This window comes from Mustelus asterias, assembly GCF_964213995.1.
Source record: "Mustelus asterias chromosome 26 unlocalized genomic scaffold, sMusAst1.hap1.1 SUPER_26_unloc_2, whole genome shotgun sequence".
Lineage (NCBI taxonomy): Eukaryota > Metazoa > Chordata > Chondrichthyes > Carcharhiniformes > Triakidae > Mustelus > Mustelus asterias.
Window position 1 is genome coordinate 653,296 of NW_027590087.1, and position 26,526 is coordinate 679,821.

Genomic DNA, 26,526 nt, shown 5'->3' on the forward strand with positions numbered 1-26,526 from the left:
AAACATGGACTCCATGACTGCGGTCTCAGCTCCCACTGCAGCACTGTGATGGTGCCAGCCTGTCCCGTGCTGCATTAGATGCTGTGACAATGAACCACGGAAAGTAAATCACAGCTGGGTCTGCTAACATTCAATATAATCTCCTGATCACACCTACAGGCCGCAGCAAAATGTTCATCACCGTCCCGTGCACCACAAGATATGCATCATCTGAACTACCAGTGAGCTGGCACGCAAGCAATCATTCACTGACTTCTGATTCACGCACTGCAGACTTTAAGCGTGAGGGCTTGCTTATTAATGTTGTGAGGCTTCTCTATACATCCCACTCTCTCTCTCCGTCTCTTCTCTGGATTCCCCCCCCCCTCCCCTCCCAGCCCCGCCCCCCCCCCCCCCCCCCCGCCCTCGCGACCGCACCAACCGTGCTTCATCATATATTTCAGTATCTCTTTCCTAAAGCTGTTGTGACTAATAATCTGGCAGCTTTTGTTCATCAATGAACTGTATAAAATGGGATGCGAATTTTTGGATCAGAGCCGAACAGTTGCAATTACATGGAGAATTTCCGAAAACTTTCTGAATCATCGGAAGTTGCAAGAGTGTGAAGTGAAGAATGTTGATGTTATTTCTGAATCATGGCCTGTAGGCACTTTTGAGAATTTTGTGATCGACGTTATGCTTTGATTCATGTTGGAGTTAGTTGGTGTTGTAAATAGGAGGTGTTATGTTGAGATGAATTTTCTGACATGTACACATCACAGCTGGACCACAACATCACAACACGTAGCACCAAAGTAGACCATTCGGCCCATCTAGTTTATCTGTCATCCAATGAGATTATTCCTGATCTAATATGGCAAACCTTTGCTTCATTGTCACAACTTATTCGCATAGCCCTTGAATTCTTACTGTTTAAAAATGTGAATATCTCAGCATTGAAACAAAAAACATGATGTGGAGATGCTGGGTTGGGCACAGTAAGCAGTCTCACAGGTTAAAGTCCAATACGTTGACTTGGAATCACGAGCATTCGAAGCGCTGTTCATTCATCAGATGAGTGGGACAAACATGGCAACCCGACCTCTACAGCCCTCAACGCGAAAGAGTTCCATATTCACTCCTTCTTCGGACGTTGAGCACTTCTGGCACAGATACCAAGCAGTCGAGGCAGTATTCTTTCGCAGAGCTGCCAAACCACCTGTTGCCATTCCCTTCTCTGGCCTTTATTTGATGTTTTCCAGCCCCCTCCGACCCACAGATTATCACATCTTCACTCCTCTCAACCATCAGGACAAATCCATCACTGAGCACTTTATCAGCCCAGGCATTCAATTTACATTATCTCCAACTGAACACTCCCACTCAGCAGAAACAGGCTTCGGTTATCCAGTACAGGTCCCATTAAGGAGACACTGTGGAAAATCTGGAAGCGTTGTCTTCAGTTTTGAAAACTCAGAGTGTGCTCTTCAAGGGATAGGTTGGGGAGATCGAGGAGACCGTTCCCGCCTTCCTTAACCAGCAATGTTGCCAACAACAGAGTTTCACTGCACCTTTAAAGGATGCAGCATTCAGAAATTAATTTAAAATACTGGTTTCGTCATGTGTGTGGCAAAAAGGATCCTGCACCCTTAAGTCTCAGGAGATTCAGCATTGTTAGCATAAAGAGCACCGTGGTCGAAGACGACGGGTCCATAGGTGAGAGGAAGTTCAACTCCGAGTGAGTCTAAGAATAAGCGCTTGGAGATTGACGTATAACACACGTGTAAATTCGAAAGACAGTATGAGCACTTACCTTGACATGAGGGACGGACAATGCATGAATCACTGTCGTGATTTTCCAGACAGTTGGGGTCTGATCTGTGTGTCGTTCTCTGTAAAGGCATGATGCCAAGTTCCCGAGAGAGGGAGGCAATTACAGTGAAATAGTAATATAGGAAGTTGTGAGCAGGAGCAGGACCTTCAGTCCGTCGAGCTATCACCATCTATGCTCATTTGCATACGTAAATTTTCTATTTTCAAATCAATTAACGAATTTGTGCCCACTATCCAGTCACACAATGCTTTCGAAAAGCAATTCACTCTGCTTACCAAGAAAAAAAAGATCTTCCTCACGTTACATTTACCAATCACAGTGCCTTTGCATTCGCTTGTTATCTAAACTCATGTTGTGAAGATGCCGGCGTTGGACTGGGGTAAGCACAGTCAGAAGTCTCAGAACACGAGGTTAAAGTCCAACAGGTTTATTTGGTCGCACAATCCACAAGCTTTCGGAGTGCTGTCCCTTCATCAGGTGAGTGCGAGTTCTGTTCACAAACAGGGCATATAAAGACACAAACACAATTTACAAAATAATGTTTGGAATGCATGTCTTTACAGGTAATCAAGTCTTAAAGATACAGACAATGTGAGTGGAGAGAGCATTAAGCACAGGTTAAAGAGATGTGTATTGTCTCCAGCCAGGACAGTTAGTGAAGTTTGCAAGCCCAGGCAAGTCGTGGGTGTTACAGATAGTGTGACATGAACCCAAGATCCAGGTTTCGGCCGTCCTCATGTGTGCGGGACTTGGCTATCAGTCTCTGCTCAGCGACTCTGCGCTGTCGTGTGTCGTGAAGGCTGCCTTGGAGAACGCTTACCCGAATATCAGAGGGCGAATGCCCGTGACCACTGAAGTGTTCCCCAACCGGAAGAGAACACTCTTGCCTGGTGATTGTTGAGCGGTGTTCATTCATCCATTGTCGTAGCGTCTGCATGGTCTCCCCAATGTACCATGCCTCGGGACATCCTTTCCTGCAGTGTATCAGGTAGACAACGTTGGCCGAGTTGCAGGAGTATATACCTGTGCCGAGTGGATGGTGTTCTCACGTGAGATGGTGGCATCCGTGTGGATGATCCGGCACGGCTTGCAGAGGATGCTGTGGCAGGGTTGTGTGGTGTCGTGGTCACTGTTCTCCTGAAGGCTGGGTAGTTTGCTGCCGACAATGGTCTGCTTGAGGTTGTGCGGTTGTTTGAAGGCAATAAGTGGGGGTGTGGGGATGGCATTGGCGAGATGCTCATCTTCATCGATGACATGTTGAAGGCTCTGGAGAAGATGTCGGAGCTTCTCCGCTCCGGGGAAGTACTGGACGACAAAGGGTACTCTGTCTGCCGTGTCCCGTGTTTGTCTTCTGTGGAGTTTGGTGCGGTTTTTCGCTGTGGCGCGTCGGAACTTTCGATCGAAGAATCGAGCGCCATATCCTGTTCTTATGAGGGCATCTTTGAATGTCTGGAGTGTTTGATCTGAACCTCCTCAAGAACCGCACCGACCTCCTCACAAGGCAAGTGTCGGTGTGTGTGTGTCGGTGTGTGTGTGTGTGGTGTATGTGTCTTTGTGTGTGTGCTCCTAGATCTGAAGTTTGCTTTTCATGTCTTCCCTGTGCCCTAGTGGGTTTTCAGTGGCTGCCCTGGTTTCCTTCCACTGTCCAAAGCCGTGAAGGCGAGACTGATTGTCCACGGTAAATCATCATACACAAATACCCGAGGCTGAAATCGAACTTGGAGCTGTGAGGCAGCAGTGCTTGCCCTTGAGCTAACATGCTGCCATTCATATATTCACCAACACACACAGGACAAACTGCCTCACAAATTGCAAGACTTACAAATCGACAATATATACACATAAACAGACAAACACTGAGCGTTTCGTTTGTTTGTCGGAGTTTGTGTCCGTGAGAGTGCTTTTCATTTGCGAGTAATTCCTGTCCCTCAGAATCCTGTCCAGTAATTTTCCTCCAATTTGTGTAAGGCTCGCCAGCCTGTAATTTCAGAGAATACCCTTATTGCCCTCCTTATTCTGAGGAACAACACTGGCTAGTAGCCTGTCCTCTGCGACCTCTCCGATGAATATAAAGGATATAAAGATTCCGAACAAGGCCCCAGCAATCTTCTCCCTCTCCTTCCTCAGTATCCTGGGATGAATCCCAGCATGTCCTGGGGACTTGCCTACCTGAATGCTTTTCAAAGAACCCAGCATTTTATCATTCTTTATATCAGCATGCTCCCCTCTCGACCCACCACCCAACATGCCCTCCTTTGTGAATATGAATGCGAAGTATTCGGTAAGACCTCACTCACTTTCTGAAGATGAACCCAGGCATTTTCTCCTTTAGCCTTGAGTGGGCCTACATTTTCCGTAGCTGCCCACTTGCATGCATGCCCACTTATATACATATAAAACGCCTTGGGATTTTCCTTAACCATGTTTGTCAAGGACATTTCATAGTCCTCTTCAGACCGAAATACTCCTTGATTCAATTATTTCCTCATTTGTTGATATTCTCGGCGGGTTCTGTCTGCCTCCCGTTTACTAAATCGTACTTATGCCGCCTTTTTCTTTTTGACTTACCTCACTATATGTCTTGTCACCCAAGTCTCCCAAAACTTGCTATCGTTTTCCTTCATTTCGCAGACATGTTGGTCATGAATTATAATCCACTGCCCTTTTAAACGTTTCCACATACCCTCAAACAGTGGCCCCTGATTTAAATTCCCCAGTTTCTGCCGAATACTGTTGTAGTTAGCCTTTACCCATTTTAGTAACTCCATCAGATGGCTACACTTATACTTATCCATAAGTTACTTATAGCTTACAGAATTATGTCTATTGTTTCCAAAATGCTCCACACTGAAATTTCGATCACCTGACCGAGTTCATTCCCCAATACCAGGCCGAGCATGGCCCCCTCCCTAGTTAGACTAATTACATGATTCATAAAGAATGTCTCCTGAACGCACCTTACAAATTCCCCACCACTTTATCCAAGCCTTTGACACTAAGGGAGTCCCAGTTAATATAGGGGAAGTTAAAATCACCCGCTACAACAACCCTGTAGTTTTTACGTGATTCCAAAATCTGTCCATATACCTGTTCCGCTGTCTCTCCCTGGCTGTTGGGAGGCCCAGTACAACCACACCAATGTGATTGCGACCTTCCTATTCCTGAACTCTACACTTATGGGTTCGCTGGATGAGACCCCCTCCAAGGTGTCTTTCCTCAGTGCAGCTGAGATATTCCACCTAAGCCGGAATGCAACTACACCCACCTCTTTTACATCCCTCTCTATCACGCCTGAAATATCCAAATTCTGCAACGATAAGCTCCCAGTCCCGCCCCTCTCTCAACCAAGTCTCTGTAATACCTGCACCATCACAGTTATTTGTACTAATCCAAGCTTCAAGTTGATCTGTATGAGCTGTCATACTCTTAAAGTTAGCACAAAGAAATTTCAGACCGCCATCCCTGCCTTGCTGATTAACCTCTCTCTGACGGGCCTTCCCCTGAGCCTTATTGCTTTTAAACTCTAAGTCCTCGTCGGTCATTTCACTTGCTGATCTGTTGCTCTGATTGCCATCCTGCTGCCACAGTAGTTTTGAATTGAAAAACAATTCCCCTCAGGCCATGGAACATTCTCCCTCAATTGGCCTTTCAGTATCAGGCTGTAACTATTTTGCGCCAGTGCTTGTGTCCATGTCATGTAAAGTTTCAAAGCAGATTTGTTTCTCTCCCTCCTGCCTCACCCATCACTCCCCTGCCTCCCTGTCCCTATACTCTGACTCCTACTACAGCCACAAAATAATGCAGTGGAAATGTTGTGGTGAGTGGAGCAGAGCATTAGAGAATGGGGATGTTTATGTGTTGGCATCAGATATTCCTCATCATGTCACATCACAGGGAAGCAGTTTATTCTGTAACAAAACATGTTGTACTTGATGTTGTATGAGGTCATTATTGAAACATTTAAAACAGGATTTCTTCCCAGTGTGGGAGTCATTTAATCGAAAAAAGGAGACGCTGATGAAAGAGATCATGTTCCAGCAAAAAAAACAGAATTGAAAAGCCTGGCAGTAAGCTGCGTTAATACATCCATTGTCATGGAATCGAGTTTCGTTTCTACAGGCGCCCGAACACATGTTTGAGTGAAAGCGAACAAATTGCAACCTCCATTTTGCTTCAAGACAGGGGAAACGAATCTTTCAGGCCTCCAACAATTTCATGCATTCTATTGCAGACTGGAAATAAGTGACTTTTTTATGTTCAGCCCTTCTGATAATCTAAATGCATGTTAAATTTCTGGATATGGCTTGATCAAATGTAATTTTGAGAAAAACCTTTCGTTACGTTTTTTGTTCTGGATTTGCAATGAGCAAATTGTAAAGCTTGCGTTTCATGTCTAAGTTCACATGGACGCCTGTTTTGTGACTGTTCTGCAATTATACCACTGGAAGGGTTTAACATTCTTTCCGAGAAATACAACGTATTGCTAGTGTTAGTGAAGTTGGAAAAAAATGTTTTGTGCAACAGGCGTCCTTGTCAGTAATACAACCATAACATCTGGTCACTCACCGAAGGTACAGCTTTCCCCGATTCCTTCCATCAACACATCTTGATCACACTGTTATGAATAGATCTCATGTTGCTCCTGGGTTCCCCATGGCCTGTGGAAACCCTAACTTGTGGTATCCTCCCTACTGTGTTCCAACTTTCGTTACCGAATCTTTGCTTTCTTCCGCAGCATTGCAGATCTTTCGGTTTGTTCTCTAACATTTTAATGTATTTCAATATTTCGCAGCACATGCAATAACATTTGAATCAAACTGTTAACTATTTTCCAGGCTCAAAGCTTAATTTTCTTGTTTGGTTCCATTCCTTACAGTGAACATTGTCACGATGGTGGTCCTGAAATTCAGAAAATGTGGTCTCTCAAAATGTGTCACTTCTTACCTCGTGGCCATGGCAGCAGCGGATCTACTGGTCATTATCCTCGATCTGATATTGAGACACATTCCAATTGTTTATTGGGAACACTTTCTTTTCCTGCAGTATATTCCCGTGTGCAATGTCCACGCGGTTCTGCTTTATGCAGCTACTGACTGTTCTGTCTGGTTCACTGTTACTTTCACCTTTGATCGATTTGTGGCCATCTGTTCCCAAAAACTGAAAAGTAAATATTGCAGTGAGAAAACGGCAGCTGTCGTGCTGGGAACAGCGACTGTGATGAGCTGTTTGAAGAACATTTTCTGGTCCCTTATGCTGAAGGGTGCATATAGGTTGAGGAATATCCCTTGGTTTTGCCAGTACCCGAATTATGTTTTGTTCTCTCCAGTCTGGGGGACTGTTGTGTTCTTGCACAACCTTTTGAACCCATGTGTCCCATTTATCGTCATTTTGGTGCTCAATGTTTTCACCGTCAGGCACATTGTAGTAAGGAGCAGAGCCCGCAAGAGACTCCGCAAGAACAAGAGTCACGAAAGCCCCAGAGACCTTGAGATGGAGAGCCGAAGGAAATCCATCATTTTATTGTTTGTTATATCGGCAAATTTCATCCTATTATGGGCAATGTTAATGGTTTACTCTATATGGTGGCGGATGTATTACTTCGGATATCGGCACATATGGTTAGATGCATATATTCAGGAATTGGGATTGATGCTGCAACTCCTGAGTTGCTGCACGAACACTGCTATTTATGCCGTTACACAGACAATGTTCAGAGAGCAGCTAAAGAATGTGCTCAAGTATCCCTTAACTCCAATTCTTCAATTATTTCAACGATGAAAATAATTGACGCATTGGGAATGAGTCAATCATTTTCATTTGTTCCGAAGGTTCCAGGATTGAGAATACACAATTGTGCTTCTCTTGTCTCCAGGTAGCTGACCTGAATGTTCACATTCCCTCTTCGTCACATGGATCAACCAAAACAGTACGTTTCTCTCGTCCAGTAAACCTGTACACGAGTCTGATGCTGCACACTTAATGGGCAGAATCACAGTATCTTAGAATTGTTGCAGAACAGAAAGAGGTCTGGTGGCCCGCCATGTCTGTTCCGTCTCCGCATCTGAGTATTCTTCCAACCACAACACATCACCTCACACTTCACCGCATTGAATTTCACCTGTCATCTATCAGCTCTCTCCACCTGCTTGTCCATGTATTCTTTATCGTTATCGTCTCTCAGAGTACAATGCCTCCTGTGTCAAAGTAGAAACAAATATCAAATTTACCACTGTACACCAATATCGTAGTCAGTACACAACATCAAGAAACTCAGTGGTCGTAATATCGATCTCTGGGGGATTCAAATGCAAACCTTTCTCCACCCCTAAAACTATTATTTGACGATTCCTCTCAGTTGGCTGTGATTTTGCCCATTGTGTATCAACGATTCGGCTGACCCTTTTATCCCTTGCCACACGGGTCTGTGCTTAGCACTCTGTATAATCAGTTTTGAAAGACCATTGTACACCACAAGAACAGCATTACACCAGCTATTGCGACAGGTGCGATGCTGCATCAATAAAATTTGAGCACACTTTAAAAAATATACACTTGTTAGATTAACCAGAACAATTATTTTTCGTTTATGTATTCATCTCGGATGTTACAATACAATGATAATTTTTCCTGAATGTTTATCCATTAACCTGCATGACCCATCTCATCCGACCTTGCACTGTTTGTCCTTATACACCCTTTAAACTACCAATGCCACCACCTACAGTTATGCTATGAAAGTCACGCAGTCTGACGCATGTATAATGTTTTTATCTTTGTGTAATTTTCCTGCAGATTTATTTATCTGCATCACTCTCACGAGCTGGTGGTCTCTCGAAGATATTGAACAACTTATTTGCAATTCTATTGTTCCATAGCACGAGCAAAATTGATTATGTTATTGATCCCCGTGGGGCGTAGTCTTCAACCAGCATTGCAATGCTCTCTTTAATCAATGTCGTGCTATTTTCTCCTTTCCTCCTATTCCAACATTTCCAACATAAACGGAATGACTTGGAGCCAAGAATATTTAACGCCCAGCCCTGACCTTCCTTGAGCAACAACTCTGTTATCGCTCCAACATCACATTTGTTCGAGACAATATGCATCTGGAATGCACTAATTACATGTGTCAAATTCAATGCAATCACATACATGCAGATTAATCCCGGCTTGACCTCAGTACATTCTCCTTTCCTCCAATTGCACCTTTTTAACTTGCTCGTCTGTATACTCGTTCTTATTACCGATTGGTGTCATTTCTCTATCATATTGATGCTGTTTAATATTTCCTCACAGATCCCACCCTGATCGAGTTATTTTAAAGCCCTCGCAACAGCAGAAACACAGTGCCCTGTCTATTTTGGTGCAACGCTCCATATGTCAAAATGGTGCTGACACCAAAGAAAGGCCCAGCGTCCAATTAGTCTCAAGGCCTCCTTCCTGCACCATTCTTCCAGCCAAGAATCCTTCTGTCTTATTGTCCTACTCTTTATTAGCTTGCACGTGACACTTGTTCTGCTTGCTCATGTTCTACATAGCTCCCGCAATTGTAAAGGAGGGGGCCTATCCTTCTGAGTCATTAGTATCAATATATTCCGCAGATTTCAGCTGTTTATCCACTCCTCCCGCCTTCCCAGAAGAATGCCCTACATCTGCTCTGTGACATATTTGATCTTAACACCATGGAGGCAATATAAATTGCAAGAATCAAGCTTTCTGTGTGGAGCTTTGCTGTCTGTGTGGAGTTTGCACATTCTCCTCGTGCCTGCGTGGGTTTCCTCTGGGTGCTCCGGTTTCCTCCCACAGTCCAAAGATGTGTGGGTTCGGTTGATTGGTAATGCTAAAATTTGCCCCTTAGTGTCCTGGGATGCGTAGATTAGAGGGATTAGTGGGTGGGGCCTGGGTGAGATTGTGGTCGGTGCAGACTCGATGGGCCGAATGGCCTCTTTCTGTACTGTAGGGTTTCTATGATTTCTTTCCAACAACGTAAGCCTTTATATCACGAAACAATCACTTCAATATCACTATTCATCTTCAATTCTTCTACACTTCCTTCCTCTCCTGTCGTTTCACAGACCTTGTTCTAAATTCACTGCCAAGAGGAAACAGCATCTGAAATTACATATAAATTACTGAGCAGGAACATTGTGACCCACGCACTATCTACTTGCATTCATTTGAAGCTGAGTATTGACCAGTTCCCCCTTCGTCGATGCATTTAATTTAAGCTGTTACCACCTCTCTGAATTTACAATCCACATTGATCTCAGCCACGTTGTCTTCACCTGCCTCTCAATTTGTCACACCCGGATTTCAGATTGCTGCAGCGGTCAGCACCTTCAGCACATATGGTCACCAAGGATAATGTAAAGTCCATGACTGTGCATATGTTACTGGACACACATTCCACTGGGCTGCACTGCCATCTTCCTACTTACTTCTCTTACCTTGAATGTTACGACTTGGGATTAATTTTATTAACTGACTACATAGGCTTAAATGTTGCCTTTTCCTGAAGTTGTCCTTCAAAACAATAACACCGAGTATTTAATCTGCTCGTAAGTTTCCTGTGACGACTTCGTTGTTCTTCTTTTTCTATTGCTGCCTCATGTCAGCTGAAATAGTCACCAATAAGTCACAGGGGATAAGAACTTTCGCTGATGGCATATAACGCCCGAAAACAAACATGTAAATAACACTTCTCACCAAATTGCTACCTTGAACCAAATTCACAAATGTGTTTGCCTGGTCCCAATCTCACTCAGGCTGAGCTCTCCCTTACAGGTTCTGCACCTCTTACCGGTTAACAGCTATGAAATATCTCTATATTGAATGAATGTTTGAAGTGTGATTCTCTCGTTCAATCTCCTGCTGCTGTAAACTAATTCAGGTCCCATGAGAAGCGCAATCCAGCGATTGAAAATGATTTGTATTTCAGTCACATATCTCTCTAAATCGTCTACTTAAAGAACAAAGAAAATTTCAGCACAGGAACAGTCCCTTCGGCCCTCAAGCCAGCACCGACCATGCTGCCTGACTTAACTAAAACTCCCTCCCCTTCTGGGAACCAGATCCCTCTATTCCCATCCTATTCATGTATTTGTCAAGACGCTCCTTAAAAGTCACTACCGTATCCGCTTCCACTACCTCCCCCAGCAACGAGTTCCAGTCACCCACTACTCTCTGTATAAAAAATCTGCCTCGTACGTCTCCTTTAAACCTTGCCCCTTAAACCTTTACCCCCTAGTAAGTGACTCTTCCACCCTGGGAAAAAGCTTCTGACTATCCACTCTGTCCATGCCTGTCATAAACTTGTACACTTCTATCAGGTCCGTCCCTCAACCTCCGTTGTTCCAGTGAGAACAAACCAAGTTTCTCCAACCTCTCCTCATAGCTAATGTCCTCCATACCAGGCAACATCCTGGTAAATCTTTTCTGTACCCTCTCCAAAGCCTCCACATCCTTCTGGTAGTGTGGCGACCAGAATTGAACAGTATATTCCAAGTGTGGCCTAACGAAGGTTTTATAAAGCTGTAACCATGACTTGCCAATTTTTAAACACAATGCCCCGGCCGATGAAGGCAAGCATGCCCGTATGCTTTCTTGACTACCTTCTCCACCTGATATTGCCACTTTCAGTGGCCTGTGTACCTGTATACTCAGATCCCTTTGCCTATCAATACCAATAAGGGTTCTGCCATTTCCTGTATATTTCCTATCTGTATTAGACTTTCCAAACTGCCTTACCTTTAAGTTGGAAAGTGAAATCCCACTCCAGTTGCCAAATTCCCAATGCATCATTTAGTTCTCAGTTTCACTAACATCTCGTGGTCCTCTTCTATGATTTTGAATGGTAACGTGTGCTGAACAGATAGATGATAACTCACAGAATAAGTACAAATTAGTTTTGAATGAAAGAGTGGATCGTAACACAGAATTGTTCTTTTTACTTGGAACAGGATGTTACTTATGAACAAAATAACGGAATGCACCAAAGTTATTTTCTTTTGCTGAAAAAAATGAATGCGTAATTCGAACAAAGAGGAAAGTATAGCACAGGAAATGGCCCTTCGGCCCTCCAATTGGCCCGTGCCGATCATAATGCCCTAACTAAACGAAAATAAAGCTTCTGTCCATACTCGGACCGTATCGCTATATTGCATCTCTATCCATGAATCCATGCAGATGCCTTTTAGATATTGCTGATGCGTCTGCTTCCAACACCTTCTCTGACAGCGCTTTCTAAGCACCCATCACTCGCTTTCTGAAAAACATGCACTACACAGCTACCTTAAACTTTCCCCCTCTCATCTTGAGTTTGTGCACCCTTGTAACTGGGTGTCCACTTCCACCCTGGCTAAAAAGCCTCTGAGTATCGACTATCGACGCTGCCTCTATTTCTCATAATTTTGTAGACCTTTATCACATCTCCCCTCAGCCTCCGTCTTTCCCGTGAAAACGATGCCAGTTTTATCAACCTCTCCTCATAGTCAGCACCCTTGAGACCCCGCAACATGCTACTGAACAGCATTTGCACTCTTTCCAAAGCTTCCCCGTCCTTCTGGTACAGTGGCCACCAGAACTGCATGCAATACTCCAAAAGCGGCCTAACGAAGGTTTTTAAATCTGCATCAGGATTTGTCAATCTACTCAATGTCCCGGCCGACAAAGGCATTCATGCCATATGCTTTAATTTCACCTTGGCCACCTGTGTTGCCACTTTTCGGTAACAGTGCACCTGCACTCCCAGGCCACTCAATATGCTAATTTTCCTAATGCTTCTGCCATTTGCAGTATAATTTACACTACATTTTATCCTCCAAAATGCAGCACGTTTGTCCAGATCACACTCCGTCTGCTATTTCCGTGCCCATGTCTCCAATCTATCTATATGCTGTTGCATCTCTTACAATTCCCGGCGCAAACTTACTGACCAGACCACCCACATTTTACTCCAGATCCTTTATATATATTGAAAACAACAGAGGTCCTCGCACTGAAAACTGCGGAACACAACTAGCTGCAGATCTCCATTTTGAATAAAAACCCTTCCACCACTCCTCTCTGTCTTCTGTATCCATCTCGACAGTCCATCCCCAATCGAATGAGATTTATTTGCACTAGACTGTCATGTGGGGCCTTGGCTAACACAAATTGTGAACCATAGGACATATTTGGCAGATATCTTCCTTCACAATAGATTTGAATGCATTGCTATGAACAATAGATTGAAATGTATCATCCATGTACTCCTGCAGTAGATTTTGATGTGTCACGATGAAAAAAACGATTTGCATAGAAAACAGAAATGCTCCTCTGCTGTAGAATTGTATGCGTTATTATGGATAACATCTAAACATGGAACACAGAGATCTTCTTCCAAAGGACAAAGAAGTGTTATATTGTGAAAAAAAATCTTCTGAATATAACACCTGCAGGCCCTTCTAAAATGCAGCTAAGAATGCAATTGTGGACAATAATGTAGACGGTTGCATAAATATATATCCAACTGTGCTCCAGATGGTCGTGTAATTGTGAACAATAAACTGCAATGGAAGGCGCACATGTTCTCATACACGGTGTTATGGAGGAAAAAGTACCGAAGATGTTTTTCGTTCGTATGGCTGGTTGCTTTATTGTGAACAATGGAGAGGAATTTAAAAACGCACCAATTTTCAGTTGTTCCAATGCATCTTATTCTGAACAATATAATGTAATATGACACGGAACGATTTTGCATATTAAAGCTGGAGGTGAAACTATGAGAAAAATAAAGTATAGAATGGAAACGGAAAGCTTATTCTATACGACTGACAGATCTCTTATTCTGAACAATCAGGGCTTAGAAGGTAATGTAACATTAAGGCAAAACACTGCAAATCCTAGAACCGGAAACAAATGCTGTAAAATGCTGGAAAATCTCAGCAGATCTGGTAGCATCCGTGGAGCGAGAATAGAACTGACGTTTCGAGTCTAAATGGCACTTCATCAGCTCTGACGAAGGATCATCGAGACTCCAAACGTTGCCTCGAATCTCTCTCGACAGATGCTGTTCAGACCTGCTGCGATGTTCCAGAATATTTCCGCCTTGGTTTGAGAATGTGCAATGTAACATAAACACATTCTTTCATAGTGTTGATTGACCTGAGTAAATTAGAATGATGAAGAACAGTGGTGTGCTCTACTACACGGAGCTGAATAAGCTTTCATGAGAAAAAAGTTTGAATGCGATAAATGGCAGGGAAGGATGTACTTTTTTTTTAGCATTATCATAAGGTGTGATTGCTATTCTACGGTACAACATAGAGAGCAACTTACCAAATATTGTTTCCTCTACAGCGCACCTCGCTGCGTTATTCAGAAAAAAAATGGATTTGAATAAAACAGTTATTTTCTGTGAAGAAACCTGACATGTTACTGTGAAGAATCTCGTTGAATACAACAAACGAATGCTCTTCTACAGTCGAGTTGGAAGTGTGATTGTGCAAAATGGAATGAACTGGAATTTTCAAAAAAATTTCTATAATACAGCCGGATATAAATGCTCTCTATAATTCAGTTGCCTGTGCAATTGTGAAAACCAATGGATTTTAACAATTAAATTATCTTCCACAGTACAACCGGATTTGAACGCTCTTCTGAAGTAGAGTTTGATGTGTAATTGTGAAAAATGGAATACATTGGGACAAATAAATGATCTTCTACCACAAACCGGATTTTGCAGTTAAAAGTGGAGTGTTTAATGAAACAAAGTCCTGCTCTTCTATGGTATAGCCTCATGCTTTGATACAAACAAACAATAAAGATCTCCAAGCTTGCTGCCCGTCTGAACTGAAACCCGCTACCCTTCCGGGGACCATATCCCTCTATTCCCATCCTAATCATGTGTTTGTCAAGACGCCCTTTAAAAGTCACTATTGAATCTGCTTTCACTAAATGCCCCAGGAGCGAGTCCGAGTCACCTACCACACTCTATGTCAAAAACGGGCCTCATAGATCTCCTTTAAACGTTATCCCTCGCACATTAAACCTCTGCCCCCTCGTAATTGACTTTTCCACAACGGGCAATAAGTCTTGTCGACTTCCATCCGGTCGCCCCTGCACCTCCGTCGTTCCAGTGAGAACAAACGATGTTTCTCGAAACTGTCCACATAGCTATGTCCTCCATACCAGGCATCATCCTGGTAAATCTTGTCTGTAGCCTGTCCAAAGCCTACACATCCTTCTGGATGTATGGAGGCCAGAATTGAACATTATGTTCCAAGTGGGGCCTATCTAAGGTCTATAAAGCTGCAGCATGATTGCCAATTTGTAAACTCAATACCCCCGCCGATGAAGGCAAGCATGCTGCATGCCTTCTTGACGACATTCTCCACCTGTGTTGCCACTTTCAGTGACCTTCATAACTGTACACCCAGATCCATCTGCCTATCAGTACCCTTAAGTGTTCTGTCATTTACTGTATATTTCCGATGTGTATTAGACCATCCAAAATGCATTGACTCACAATTGCCCGTATTAAACTCCATCGACCATCTCTCCATCGAAGTCTCCAGTCGAGCAATAACCTGTTGCATCCTTTGACGGTCCTCCTTGCTACCCGCCAATCCACAAACCTTTGTGTCGTCTGTAAACTTACTAATCAAACATTTACATTTTCCTCCAAACCATTTATATATATTGCAAACAGCAAAGGTCCCAGCGCTGATCCCCGAGCAACACCACTTGTCACAGCCCTCCATTCTGAATCACACCGTTCCATTGTTACTCTGTGTCTTCTATGAGCCAGCCAGATCTGTATCCACCTTGCCAGCTCACCTCTGATCCGTGAGACTACACATTATGTATCAGTCTGTCATGAAGGACCTTGTCAAAGGCCTTAGAAGTCCATTTGGACAACATCCACTTCCCTACCAACCCATGTCAATCACGTTCGCCACTTCCTCGAAAAACTCGGTCAAATTAGTGAGACAAAACCTCCCCTTCAGAAAACCATGTTGCCTCTCTCTCATACGTTTACTTATTTCCAAGTGGGAGTAAATCCTGTCTCGAATAATCCTCTCCAATAATTTCCATACAACTGACGTAAGATCAGTTCATCTGGAGAAGAGAAACATTGCACATGGTGATGCTAATTTATACAACAACTGACAGTGTTATTAGAAAGAGTAGAGTGGAACTGAAGACAGAAATGTTTTTCTCCAGGACAGTTTGAAGATCGTTTTGAAGAATAGAGAGTGTTGGAACACCACAGGTCAGCTGGATGTATATTATGGACAATAAACCAGTATGGAATGAAAATAGCTCCTTCTGCAGAGCAGGTTATTGTATAATTTTGGGCATGGAACATTAAGTAAAAGAGACATTCACTTTCTAGCGAGATGTGTTATTGTGAACAAGAGCGTGGAACTTAACATTGATACCCTTCTGCTTTACATTGCATCAGCTATTTTGAACAAGTTAATGAATTGAAACACATGTAATCGTTAAAAAAGATGGGTGTCTTCTTATGAAAAAATCAGTTAAATGCAACACAAAGTTTTCATCTACATTAACGCTGAATGATGTATTTTGTTTAATAGAGTAGAACAGAGCACTGAGTTGTTCTTCAAAAGTGCAACTTAACGTGCTATTGCGAACTCCAGAATGTAACAAAACACCCACATATTCTTCTGGAGTAGTGTTCTAATGTTTCATTCTGAAAATTGGAGAACAAAATAAATGAAGATCTGCAATAGTGAAGGGAACTACTAGCCATACGAATATCACTAAAAGGGATAAACTATGCAGTAGAGAGGAACTAATTATAGAGACTGCTATTTCTGAGTCAATACCCATAGGGATAAAAATGTACACTGCTAGTTCACAGACAGAAACACTGCAGGTGTCAATACTCATGGACCATAAAACAATGTGTGGCTGTGCAGAAAACCAAATAATCTAAACATAACATGATTAATAACATGCCTATGATTTATGGCTTGAACACAGGGTTTAGTAACCTATCGCACATCACCAGCCTGGGAATTGATGAGTTATATCGGCAGAACTTATGATTTAATAATGAGTATTGATGGAGCAGATAAGGATGATTGGGCCCAGTAAACTCCCGCGTGGGCATCCCGAATTGATGCCATCGAGCTGACATGATTGACCTCCAAGGACCAAAACCATGCTCCTTGGAGCGATGCAGGGCGCAACCAGCGGTGAATTTTCCCACTGAATCCCAACTATTGCTGGATTGTCCATGCTCCTTGATCAGCCAAATTCAGCCATAATATGAGGGGCAGTCACAATCTCCCACGTCCGTAGTTCCACTGAATATTTTTGCTAAGTTTTCCAATTGGCTTAAAATTGTTTGGAACTTTTTGAACGACAGCAAAACATTTTCCATGGTTATGACTCAAGCATGTTCAAGAATCATAAATTATCTGGAACTGTTGCAAATAAAATTAGAGAGTTTTTTTTCATTTTAAAAGCGTTAAACATATTCAAGAATAATTATAAAGCATCACTTTGTATATCGTGAAACATGGTGATACAGTTTTATAAAATGATTAGATGGTAATGAAGGAGTTTAACCTCTTAGAAATGCATGCATGGGATTTTAGAGATGTATGCACATTTGTAAAATGTGCTTTTGGATTGTAAAATGTTATACCTGATCGCAAAGTGATTCACAATGTGTAATGCTCAACTGGTGCTTTTTTTCCACGATAGGAAACCTAATCATTTGGAGGCAGGAATTTTTCACGCTGTCCCTTGAGGCAGTTCAGCCCGTTAATTGTTGACCTGACATTACATTCAAATTCCTGCCGGAACTCAGATCACTGCCTTCTTTGTTCGTCTAGGCTGACTTGCTTCATTCAATGGCCCTAACTCCACATTTCTCTATTGCTGAAAACATTAAAAAATAACAACGCTCAAAGTATCTGGCTATTCCAGCATTTATTATACATTCCACATGTCCTTCTGAATGTGATATTGTGCTGCTTTCCCGAGTAAAAACATTTTCGGTGGTGAACATACATCGGCAGTGCTGTCGCAGGTCCCTTTCTTAATGCCCATTGTCCCCGAATGTTTTAACTGTCCCGGTCACCTCTCCAATAATGAATGTGAGTGCACTTCTCCTTTGACAGCAGTTGGTCTAACTTGCCATAAGTTTTCTATTCCACCATGCCCCAGTCACCCACCCCCATCTCCCCCACTTCTTAAAAGGTGTTGTTTCAATTGTAGTATTGCTATCCTCATGGATCTTTCAAGAATAGAGAAGATTTTGTAACTTACCAGCAATATTTCAACTATATGTTCAGCAGACTATTTAAGAACCGAGCACACCAATATGCGAGCAGACATCTCAGCAGTTTGTTCGCTGATTTTGCTTTGTCCCTTTCATCTTATTGTCTATAATTGTTTCATATTATTCATACAACTTTTCCACCTCTGCTTTCACTATTGGATTTCTTTTTTGGATTATCTTCTGTCGTAAATATCTGCACTCTGTCCTTCTCTTCTTGAAAGAGGGACACGAGATAATTATATCTCCTCTTAGTTGCATGTTTACATAACTTGACGAGAGGCTTTACTCTCAGTTTTGCTATTCGTTGATAGCATCATGTTGGATTCCAAATTTCCTTCATTTCTGCATTATGTGCTATTTTCAGAATGTTCCCCGACCATGTTTCTTGAAACCAAGCTTCTCAAATATCTGCGCCTTTTACTTCATCATGATGTCGTCCATATGTTTCCTTGACATAAAAGACTGGTACATTTTCTATACGGTTTTCTTCAATGCATTAAATCGCTGGTAAGAGTCAGGAATAGCCCTTTCCCTTTCTGACGGTGCCTGATAGCAATGCCACGTTTTTAACAAAAGCATGAAGCATTTAAAAACGCAGCATTTCTGACTAACTTGATAGAGTTAACCTCAGGTTGTGCCTTCATAATGTTGCAAAGTATTTTAAGTGTGAAGCATTTGTTATAGATTCACAATTCTCGTTCCCAAACTGCAAATGATATTCCAGCATGATGTACTCTCCAAAAATATTTATTGTGACGTAAGTAATTAACGCCGACTCGTTGCACATCAGTTGGCCTAAAATCGCCTGATTTCTGTGGAGTTCCAGAGCGAATTTTTCCGAGTATCAACATCAAATATATTCCTGGATCGCCTCCTCTAAAATTCAAGTTACAATTCGATTCATTCAATTTGTCTGAAAGTTAATGGTTTCCATAATTATTGCAGTAAATATGTAGCAGGCTCAATTATTTGCAACTGCGAGGAGTTTCCAAATGTTTCGCTACTGTTAATGGCTCCGCAATCTACTGCAGCTGTTCTTTTATATCAGCCCAAACATTTTCAATATCTTCACCTCCTCAGCTGAGGCCATTTTCTTGTTCTTCTGTTACTCCACTCCACAGTGCCACTGTATATCTCGTTATTAAAGCCTTTGGAAGTGGAGATTTTGTTTTTTTCAGGCAGAGCTGGATAGATTCTTGGTGAAGAAATGTGTGTCATGTTATCAGGACTAAGTGGAGTGCCGATTCAATGTTACCATTATATCCTCCCTCCATTTTCAAGCTGAAATGCTAAACCGACTTGAACATGCAGGCAATGTCGGTAAACTTGCAAGCACATGTTGTAAAGTGAATTATATATCCTATGACTTTTTATTGAAGTAGATATTGAGCCATATGTAAGTGACATGTCAACGGGTTTGCTCCCTGTTAGCAGAGCCACAAATATCTTCCTTGCTTAGTTACTCTGCTGGCAGCCCTGATTCAAATCAAAGAACAAAGAACAACGAACAAAGAACAGTACAGTACAGGAAACAGGCCCTTCGGCCCTCCAAGCCTGTGCCGCTCCTTGGTCCAACTAAACCAATCGTTTGTATCCCTCCATTCCCAGGCTGCTCTTGTGACCATACACGTAAGTCTTAAACGATGTCAGCAAATCTGCCTCCACCACCCTACTTGGCAGCGCATTCCAGGCCCCAACCACCCTCTGTGTAAAAAACATCCCCCTAATATCTGAGTTATACCTCGCCCCTCTCACCTTAAGCCCGTGACCCTCGTGATCGTCACTTCTGATCTGGGAAAAAGCTTCCGACCGTTCACCCTATCTATCCCCTTCATAATCTTGGACACCTCTATTAGATGTCCCCTCATTCTCCGTCTTTCCAGGGAGAACAACCCCAGTTTACCCAATCTCTCCTCATAGCTAAGACCCTCCATAACAGGCAACATCCTGGTAAACCTTCTCTGCACTCTCTCTAACGCCTCCACGTCCTTCTGGTAGTGCGGCAACCAGAACTGGATGCAGTACTCCAAATGTGGCCTAACCAGCGTGCTATACAGCTGCATCATCAGACTCCAGCTTTTATACTCTATACCCGTCCTATAAAGGCAAGCATGCCATATGCCTTCTTCACCACATTCTCCACCTGCGTTGCCATCTTCAAGGATTTGTCGAATTGCACACCTTGGTCCCTATGTGTTTCTATACTCTTGATGGCTCTGCCATTTATTGTATAACTCCTCCCTACATTATTTCTTCCAAAATGCATCAGTTCGCATTCATCTGGATTAAATTCCATCTGCCACCTCTCCACCCAATTTTCCAGCCTATCTATATCCTGCTGTATTGCCCGACAATGCTCATCACAATCCGCAAGTCCAGCCATCTTCGTGTCATCCGCAAACTTGCTGATAACACCAGTTACACCTTCTTCCAAATCATTTATATATATCACAAATAGCAGAGGTCCCAGTACAGAGCTCTGTGGAACATCACTGGTCACGGACCTCCAGCCGGAAAAAGACCCTTCGACTGCTACCCTCTGCCTCCTATGGCCAAGGCAGTTCTCAACCTATCTCGCCACTTCTCCTTGTATCCCATGAGCCTTAACCTTTTTAACCAACCTGCCATGTGGGACTTTGTCAAGTGCCTTACTGAAATCCATACAGATGACATCCACGGTCCTTCCTTCGTCAACCGTTTTTGTCCTTTCCTCAAAACACTCCAACAAATTTGGAAGGCACGACCTCCCTCTTACAAAACCATGCTGTCTGTCATGAATGAGGTTGTTCCGTTCTAAATGCACATACATCCTGTCTCTAAGAATCCTCTCGAAAAACTTCCCTACCATGGACGTCAAGCGCACCGGCCTATAATTTCCCGGGTTTTCTCTGCTACCCTTCTTAAACAACGGGACCACATTCGCTGTCCTCCAATCCTCAGGGACCTCACCTGTGTCCAACGAAGCAACAAAGATTTCCGTCAGAGGCCCAGCAATTTCATCTCTTATCTCCCTGAGCAGTCGAGGATAGATGCCATCAGGCCCTGGGGCTTTGTCAGTTTTAATGTTCCCTGAAAAACCGAACATTTCCTCCCTTGTAATGCAGATTTTCTCTAACGGGTCAACAACTCCCTCCGAGACACTCCCGGTTAACACGTCCCTCTCCTTCGTGAAAGTCCCCTATTCCCTTGGGTTCGAAGCATAATTCACCTCCTTTGTCCCTGAGAGGTCCGATTTTCTCCCTGACAACTCTTTTGTTCCCAACGTATGAATGGAATGCCTTAGAATTCTCCTTAATCCTGTCTGCCAAGAACATCTCGTGACCTCTTTTTGCCCTTCTAACTCCCCGTTTGAGTTATTTCCTACTCTCTCTGTATTCCTCCAGAGCTCCATCTGCTTTCAGTTGCCTGGACTTAACGTACGCCTCCCTTTTCATTTTAATCAGATCATCAATTTCCCTGGTTATCCATGGCTCTCGAATCCCACATTTCCGATCTTTCCTTTTTACAGGCACATGCCTATCCTGCAGCCTTATCAATTGTTCCTTAAAAGACTCCCATATGCCAGACGTGGACTTACTTTTGAACATCCTCTCCCATTCAACGTCCACCAATTCCTGCCTAATCCGGCTACCGTTAGCCTTCCCCCAATTTAGCACGCTGCCCGTAGGACAGCACTCATCCTTGTCCATTACTATCCTAAAGTTAACAGAGTTGTGGTCACTATTTGCCACATGTTCCCCTACCGAAACTTTGACGACCTGACCGGGCTCATTTCACAGATCTAGGTCCAGTATAGCCCCCTCTCTAGTCGGGCTATCTACATACTGTTCCAAATAACCTTCCAGTATGCATTTTACAAATTCCTCCCCGTCCGGAACCCCAGCTCTCAGCACTTTCCAGTCTATTCCAGGGAAATTAAAGTCCCCCACTACAACAACCCTATTTTTTCTGCACCTATCCAGAATCTCCTGACATATCCTTTCCTCCAGTTTCCGTGGGCTGTTGGGTGGTCTGTCGTACACCCCCAGCATAGTGACTGCACCCTTCCTGTTTCTGAGTTCCACCTACAGTGACTCAGTACATGACCCCTCTAAGATGTCTACACTCTGCACCGCGGTAATATGCTCCTTAACTAATATCGCTGCTCCCCCACCTTTTTTAGCCCATCCTCTGTCTTGCCTAAAACACTTATATCCCGGAACATTCAGCTGCCAGTCCTGTCCTTCTTTTAACCAAGTCTCCGTCACCGCAACCACATTCAAATTCCGCGTAAGCATTAAGGCCCTAAGTTCGTCTGATTACTCGTTATGCTCCTCGCATTGAAGCAGATGCACTCGACAACTCCAGGCTCACTGAGATCATCCTCTTCCAGAGTGCTCCTCTTCTTAGCTAGCCTTGCCCTGGCCCCCAGCTCAACCCCAGCCTCAGTACTTACTCACCTACTGATTTGTTCCCCACCCCCCTGCCACACTAGTTTAAATCCTGCCGAAATACTCCAGCAAAACTTCCAGCCAGGATAGTTGCTCCCTTCCAGTTAAGGTGTAATCCATCCATTCTGTACAGTTGCCATCCTGACTTGAGGACTTCCCAGTTATCTATGAATTTAAAACCCTCCCTCTTGCACCAGTCCTTTAACCATGCGTTCAACTGTAGAATCTCCCTGTTCCTCGCCTCACTTGCACTCGAGACCGGGAGCAGTCCAGAGATTACTACCCTGGAGGCCTTACTTTTTAGCCTCGCACCCATCTCGCTGAATTGCTCTCGTATGACCGCCCCCCCTGCTCTTCGTACATACATCATACCTACATCCTACCTAAATCAATGCCACTACGTAGAGCCACTCACTTTGTTCTGTCCCTACGTGGACGCATCTCATTTCAACCCTTTGGTCATAAACACTGATCTTGAATCCACTCTCAACCGTTAGCTACAGATCTTGCGTTTGGTCTAACTGCTGCAATTAAAGCCATTTCAAACAGTCCCAAAATAGACAACATCACCTCTGCTCTGTGACTACAGAACGGGACACCACCAATTGACATACTGATCAACACCAACATTCATTGATCCCACATAAATGTGAAATGCATATTAAGGTCTGCTCTATCATGACAGTGACATCACCACTGTCTAACGAGAAAGCCAGAAGGGGAAGAAAACAATGTAATTCTGGACACAGCCAGCGATCCCGTTATTCCGATAGTTGAAACAATTGAACAATTGAAGTAAAAGGATACATCAGCATATTCTTCAATTGCTTTCTGAATTTAGTCTGTGTTACGGCACAAATACAAGTGTTTGTGCAGCAACCCAGGAGCTGCAGCATGAAAACTAATTATTTCACAAAAAGATGTAGATTCATGGAATAGTACCCCAAATAGCTCATTCTGCACTATATAGAATAAAACGTTAACGTTGGCCTTGAAATAATGAAATTTTCCCAGATGGCAAATAGTAGAACGATGGATGTTCTTCGACTTTCAATCTCTGGGTCTCTGGGACTGTCCCCTTAGAGTCTTCTGCGGGCTCTGCTGGATGTTAAAATATGTCGGACAGTGAAAATGCTGAGGAGCACAATCAGGAAAAGTAGCAGAGAACAGGACATGTAATTCTGAGAAACAAAACAAATGAGAGTTCCTCAGTTGCTGGTGACCTGTAAGCATTAAATACCAGAAAACTTTCCTTAAGCAACTCAGACTGCTTAATATTCCCAACACAGCAGCTGCTATTTTCTCGGTGCAATATTTAATTTTAAGCTTTGGAGGACAAATGGCCACGAATCGATCAAAGGTGAAAGAGACAGTCAACCAAACAGAACAATCAGTCGTGGCATAAAGTACGGCAGCGTGGATGTTACAAAGAGGGATATGCATCACAAGTGAAATTCTTCTTCAAAAACAATTGGTGTTTGTCTGAATATCAGATCGAATATTACCACCAGTAGATCCGCCGCTGCCATGGCCACCAGGTAGGTTGTTACGCACTTGGAGAGGCCACACTTTCTTCCAGAAAGGATCACAATCGTCAATACATGTTCTGTCGAAGCATTGATGGCGAGAACAATGTCAGTTCCAAAATAAAGCTACGGGTTTGATTGAGATTTTGAAATTAAATATGTAATTCTCTATTTCATAGTTTCGCAGGAAAGAACGATATAATTGTGTTATACTTGAATGCAGCGTTGATTTAATTACCAAGGATGAATGCAGAAACGATTTCCCTCAATGTTGATCATTTATGTCTCCTGCTTCATTTCAAGGTGTGATACAACAGCACAAAAGACTAAATTTGCAGTGTCTAATTGTTACCTGTTCTGCCAAATGGCCAACACATTATGCTTAGAACCCAAGGGAATAGGGGAGATCCTAAATGAATACTTTGCATCGGTATTCACGAAGGAGAGGGGCGTGTTAACCGGGAGTGTCTCGGAGGGAGGTGTTCACCCGCTGGAGAAAATCTCCATTACAAGAGAGGAAGTGTGAGGTTTTTTAGGGAACATTAAAACTGACAAAGCCCCAGAGCCTGATGGCATCTATCCTCGACTGCTCAGGGAGACGAGAGATGAAATTGCTGGGCCTCTGACGGAAAACTTTGTCGCTTCTTTGGACACGGGTGAGGTCCCTGAGGATTGGAGGACATTGAATGTGGTCCCGTTGTTTAAGAAGGGGAGCAGGGATAACCAAGGAAATTATAGAACGGTGAGCTTGACGTCCGTGGTAGGGAAGTTGTTGGAGAGCATTCTTAGAGACAGGATGTATGTGCATTTAGAACGGAACAATCTCATTAGTGACAGACAGCATGGTTTTGTAAGAGGGATGTCGTACCTTACAAATTTGGTGGAGTTTTTTGAGGAAGTGACAAAAACGGTTGATGAAGGAAGGGCCGTGGATGTCGTCTATATGGATTTCAGTAAGTCTTTTGACAAAGTCCCACATCGTAGGTTGGTTAAGAAGGTTAAGGCTCATGGGATACAAGGAGAAGTGGCTAGATGGGTGGAGAACTGGCTTGGCCTCGGAGACAGAGGGTAGTGGTCGAAGGGTCTTTTTCCAGCTGGAGGTCTGTGACCAGTGGTGTTCCGCAGGGCTCTGTACTGGGACCTCTGCTATTTGTGATATATATAAATGATTTGGAAGAAGGTGTAACTGGTGTAAGCAGCAAGTTTGCGGATGACACGAAGATGGCTGGACTTGCGGATAGCGAAGAGCATTGTCGGGCAATACAGCAGGATATAGATAGGCTGGAAAATTGGGCGGAGAGGTGGCAGATGGAGTTTAATCCGGATAAATGCGAACTGATGCATTTTGGAAGAAATAATGTAGGGAGGAGTTATGCAATAAATGGCAGAGTCATCAGGAGTATAGAAACACAGAGGGACCTAGGTGTGCAAGTCCAAAAATCCTTGAAGGTGGCAACACAGGTGGAGAAGGTGGTGAAAAAGGCATATGGTATGCTTGCCTTTAAAGGATGGGGTATAGAGTATGAAAGCTGGAGTCTGATGATGCAGCTGAATAGAATGCTGGTTCGGCCACATTTGGAGTACTGCATCCAATTCTGTTCGCCGCACTACCTGAAGGACGTGGAGGCATTAGAGAGAGTGCAGAGAAGGTTTACCAGGATGTTGCCTGCTATGGAGGGTCTTAGCTATGAGGAGAGATTGGGTAAACTGGGGTTGTTCTCCCTGGAAAGACGGAGAATGAGGGGAGATCTAATAGAGGTGTCCAAGATTATGAAGGGGATAGATAGGGTGAACGGTGGGAAGCTTTTTCCCAGGTCAGAAGTGACGTTCACGAGGGGTCACCGGATCAAGGTGCGAGGGGCGAAGTTTAACTCAGATATTAGAGGGATGTTTTTTACACAGAGGGTGGTGGGGGCCTGGAATGCGCTGCCAAGTAGGGTGGTGGAGGCATACCCTCTTGCTCCGAATACATGCATAAAAGCCTTGGCATTCTCCATCTCCCTGTTTGCGAACAACATTTCATGGTCTCTTTTAGCCCTCCTAATTAGGCGTTTTAATTCCTTGCTATATTCTCCATACTCCTCAGGGCCTTTGTCAGTTTTTTAGTTGCCTCGACCTATTGTATGCTTTCTTTTTGACTAAGGTTACAATTTTCCTTGTCGCCCATTGTTCCCGACTTCTGCTATTAGTAGCCTTCATTTTTATGGGTCATGCATGTTCTGCAATTCCGTTAACCGGCCTTTAAAAGCTGCCCACATGCCAGACCTGGACTTGCCGTCTGATTTCCGCTCCCCAACCAAATTCCCCTGATCCTCTCTAACTTGTATGTATTTGGCTCTCGTCCTGAACCAAGGGCCACTCTTGTCCTTCTCCATTGCTCCCCGAAATCCTATGGAATTATATGGAATCCTTTGCTTCTGTGTCTGTTCTGATTTTTCCAGTTGATGTGTAGCTGAC

General features: G+C 43.5%; 2 protein-coding genes across 2 annotated transcripts in view; one reads left to right on the forward strand and one right to left on the reverse strand.

Moving 5' to 3' along the window:
* LOC144482119 (NACHT, LRR and PYD domains-containing protein 3-like) overlaps positions 1-26,526 on the reverse strand; it is a 456,525-nt gene that overhangs the window by 57,060 nt on the left and 372,939 nt on the right. The gene's annotated exons all lie outside the window — the stretch shown is intronic.
* LOC144482118 (NACHT, LRR and PYD domains-containing protein 3-like) overlaps positions 1-26,526 on the forward strand; it is a 60,708-nt gene that overhangs the window by 10,873 nt on the left and 23,309 nt on the right. Inside the window, exons 2-3 of the mRNA XM_078201349.1 lie at positions 7,140-7,348; positions 7,686-7,739. Coding sequence (XP_078057475.1) covers positions 7,140-7,348; positions 7,686-7,739 — 263 coding nt within the window. The remainder of the gene's footprint in view (positions 1-7,139; positions 7,349-7,685; positions 7,740-26,526) is intronic.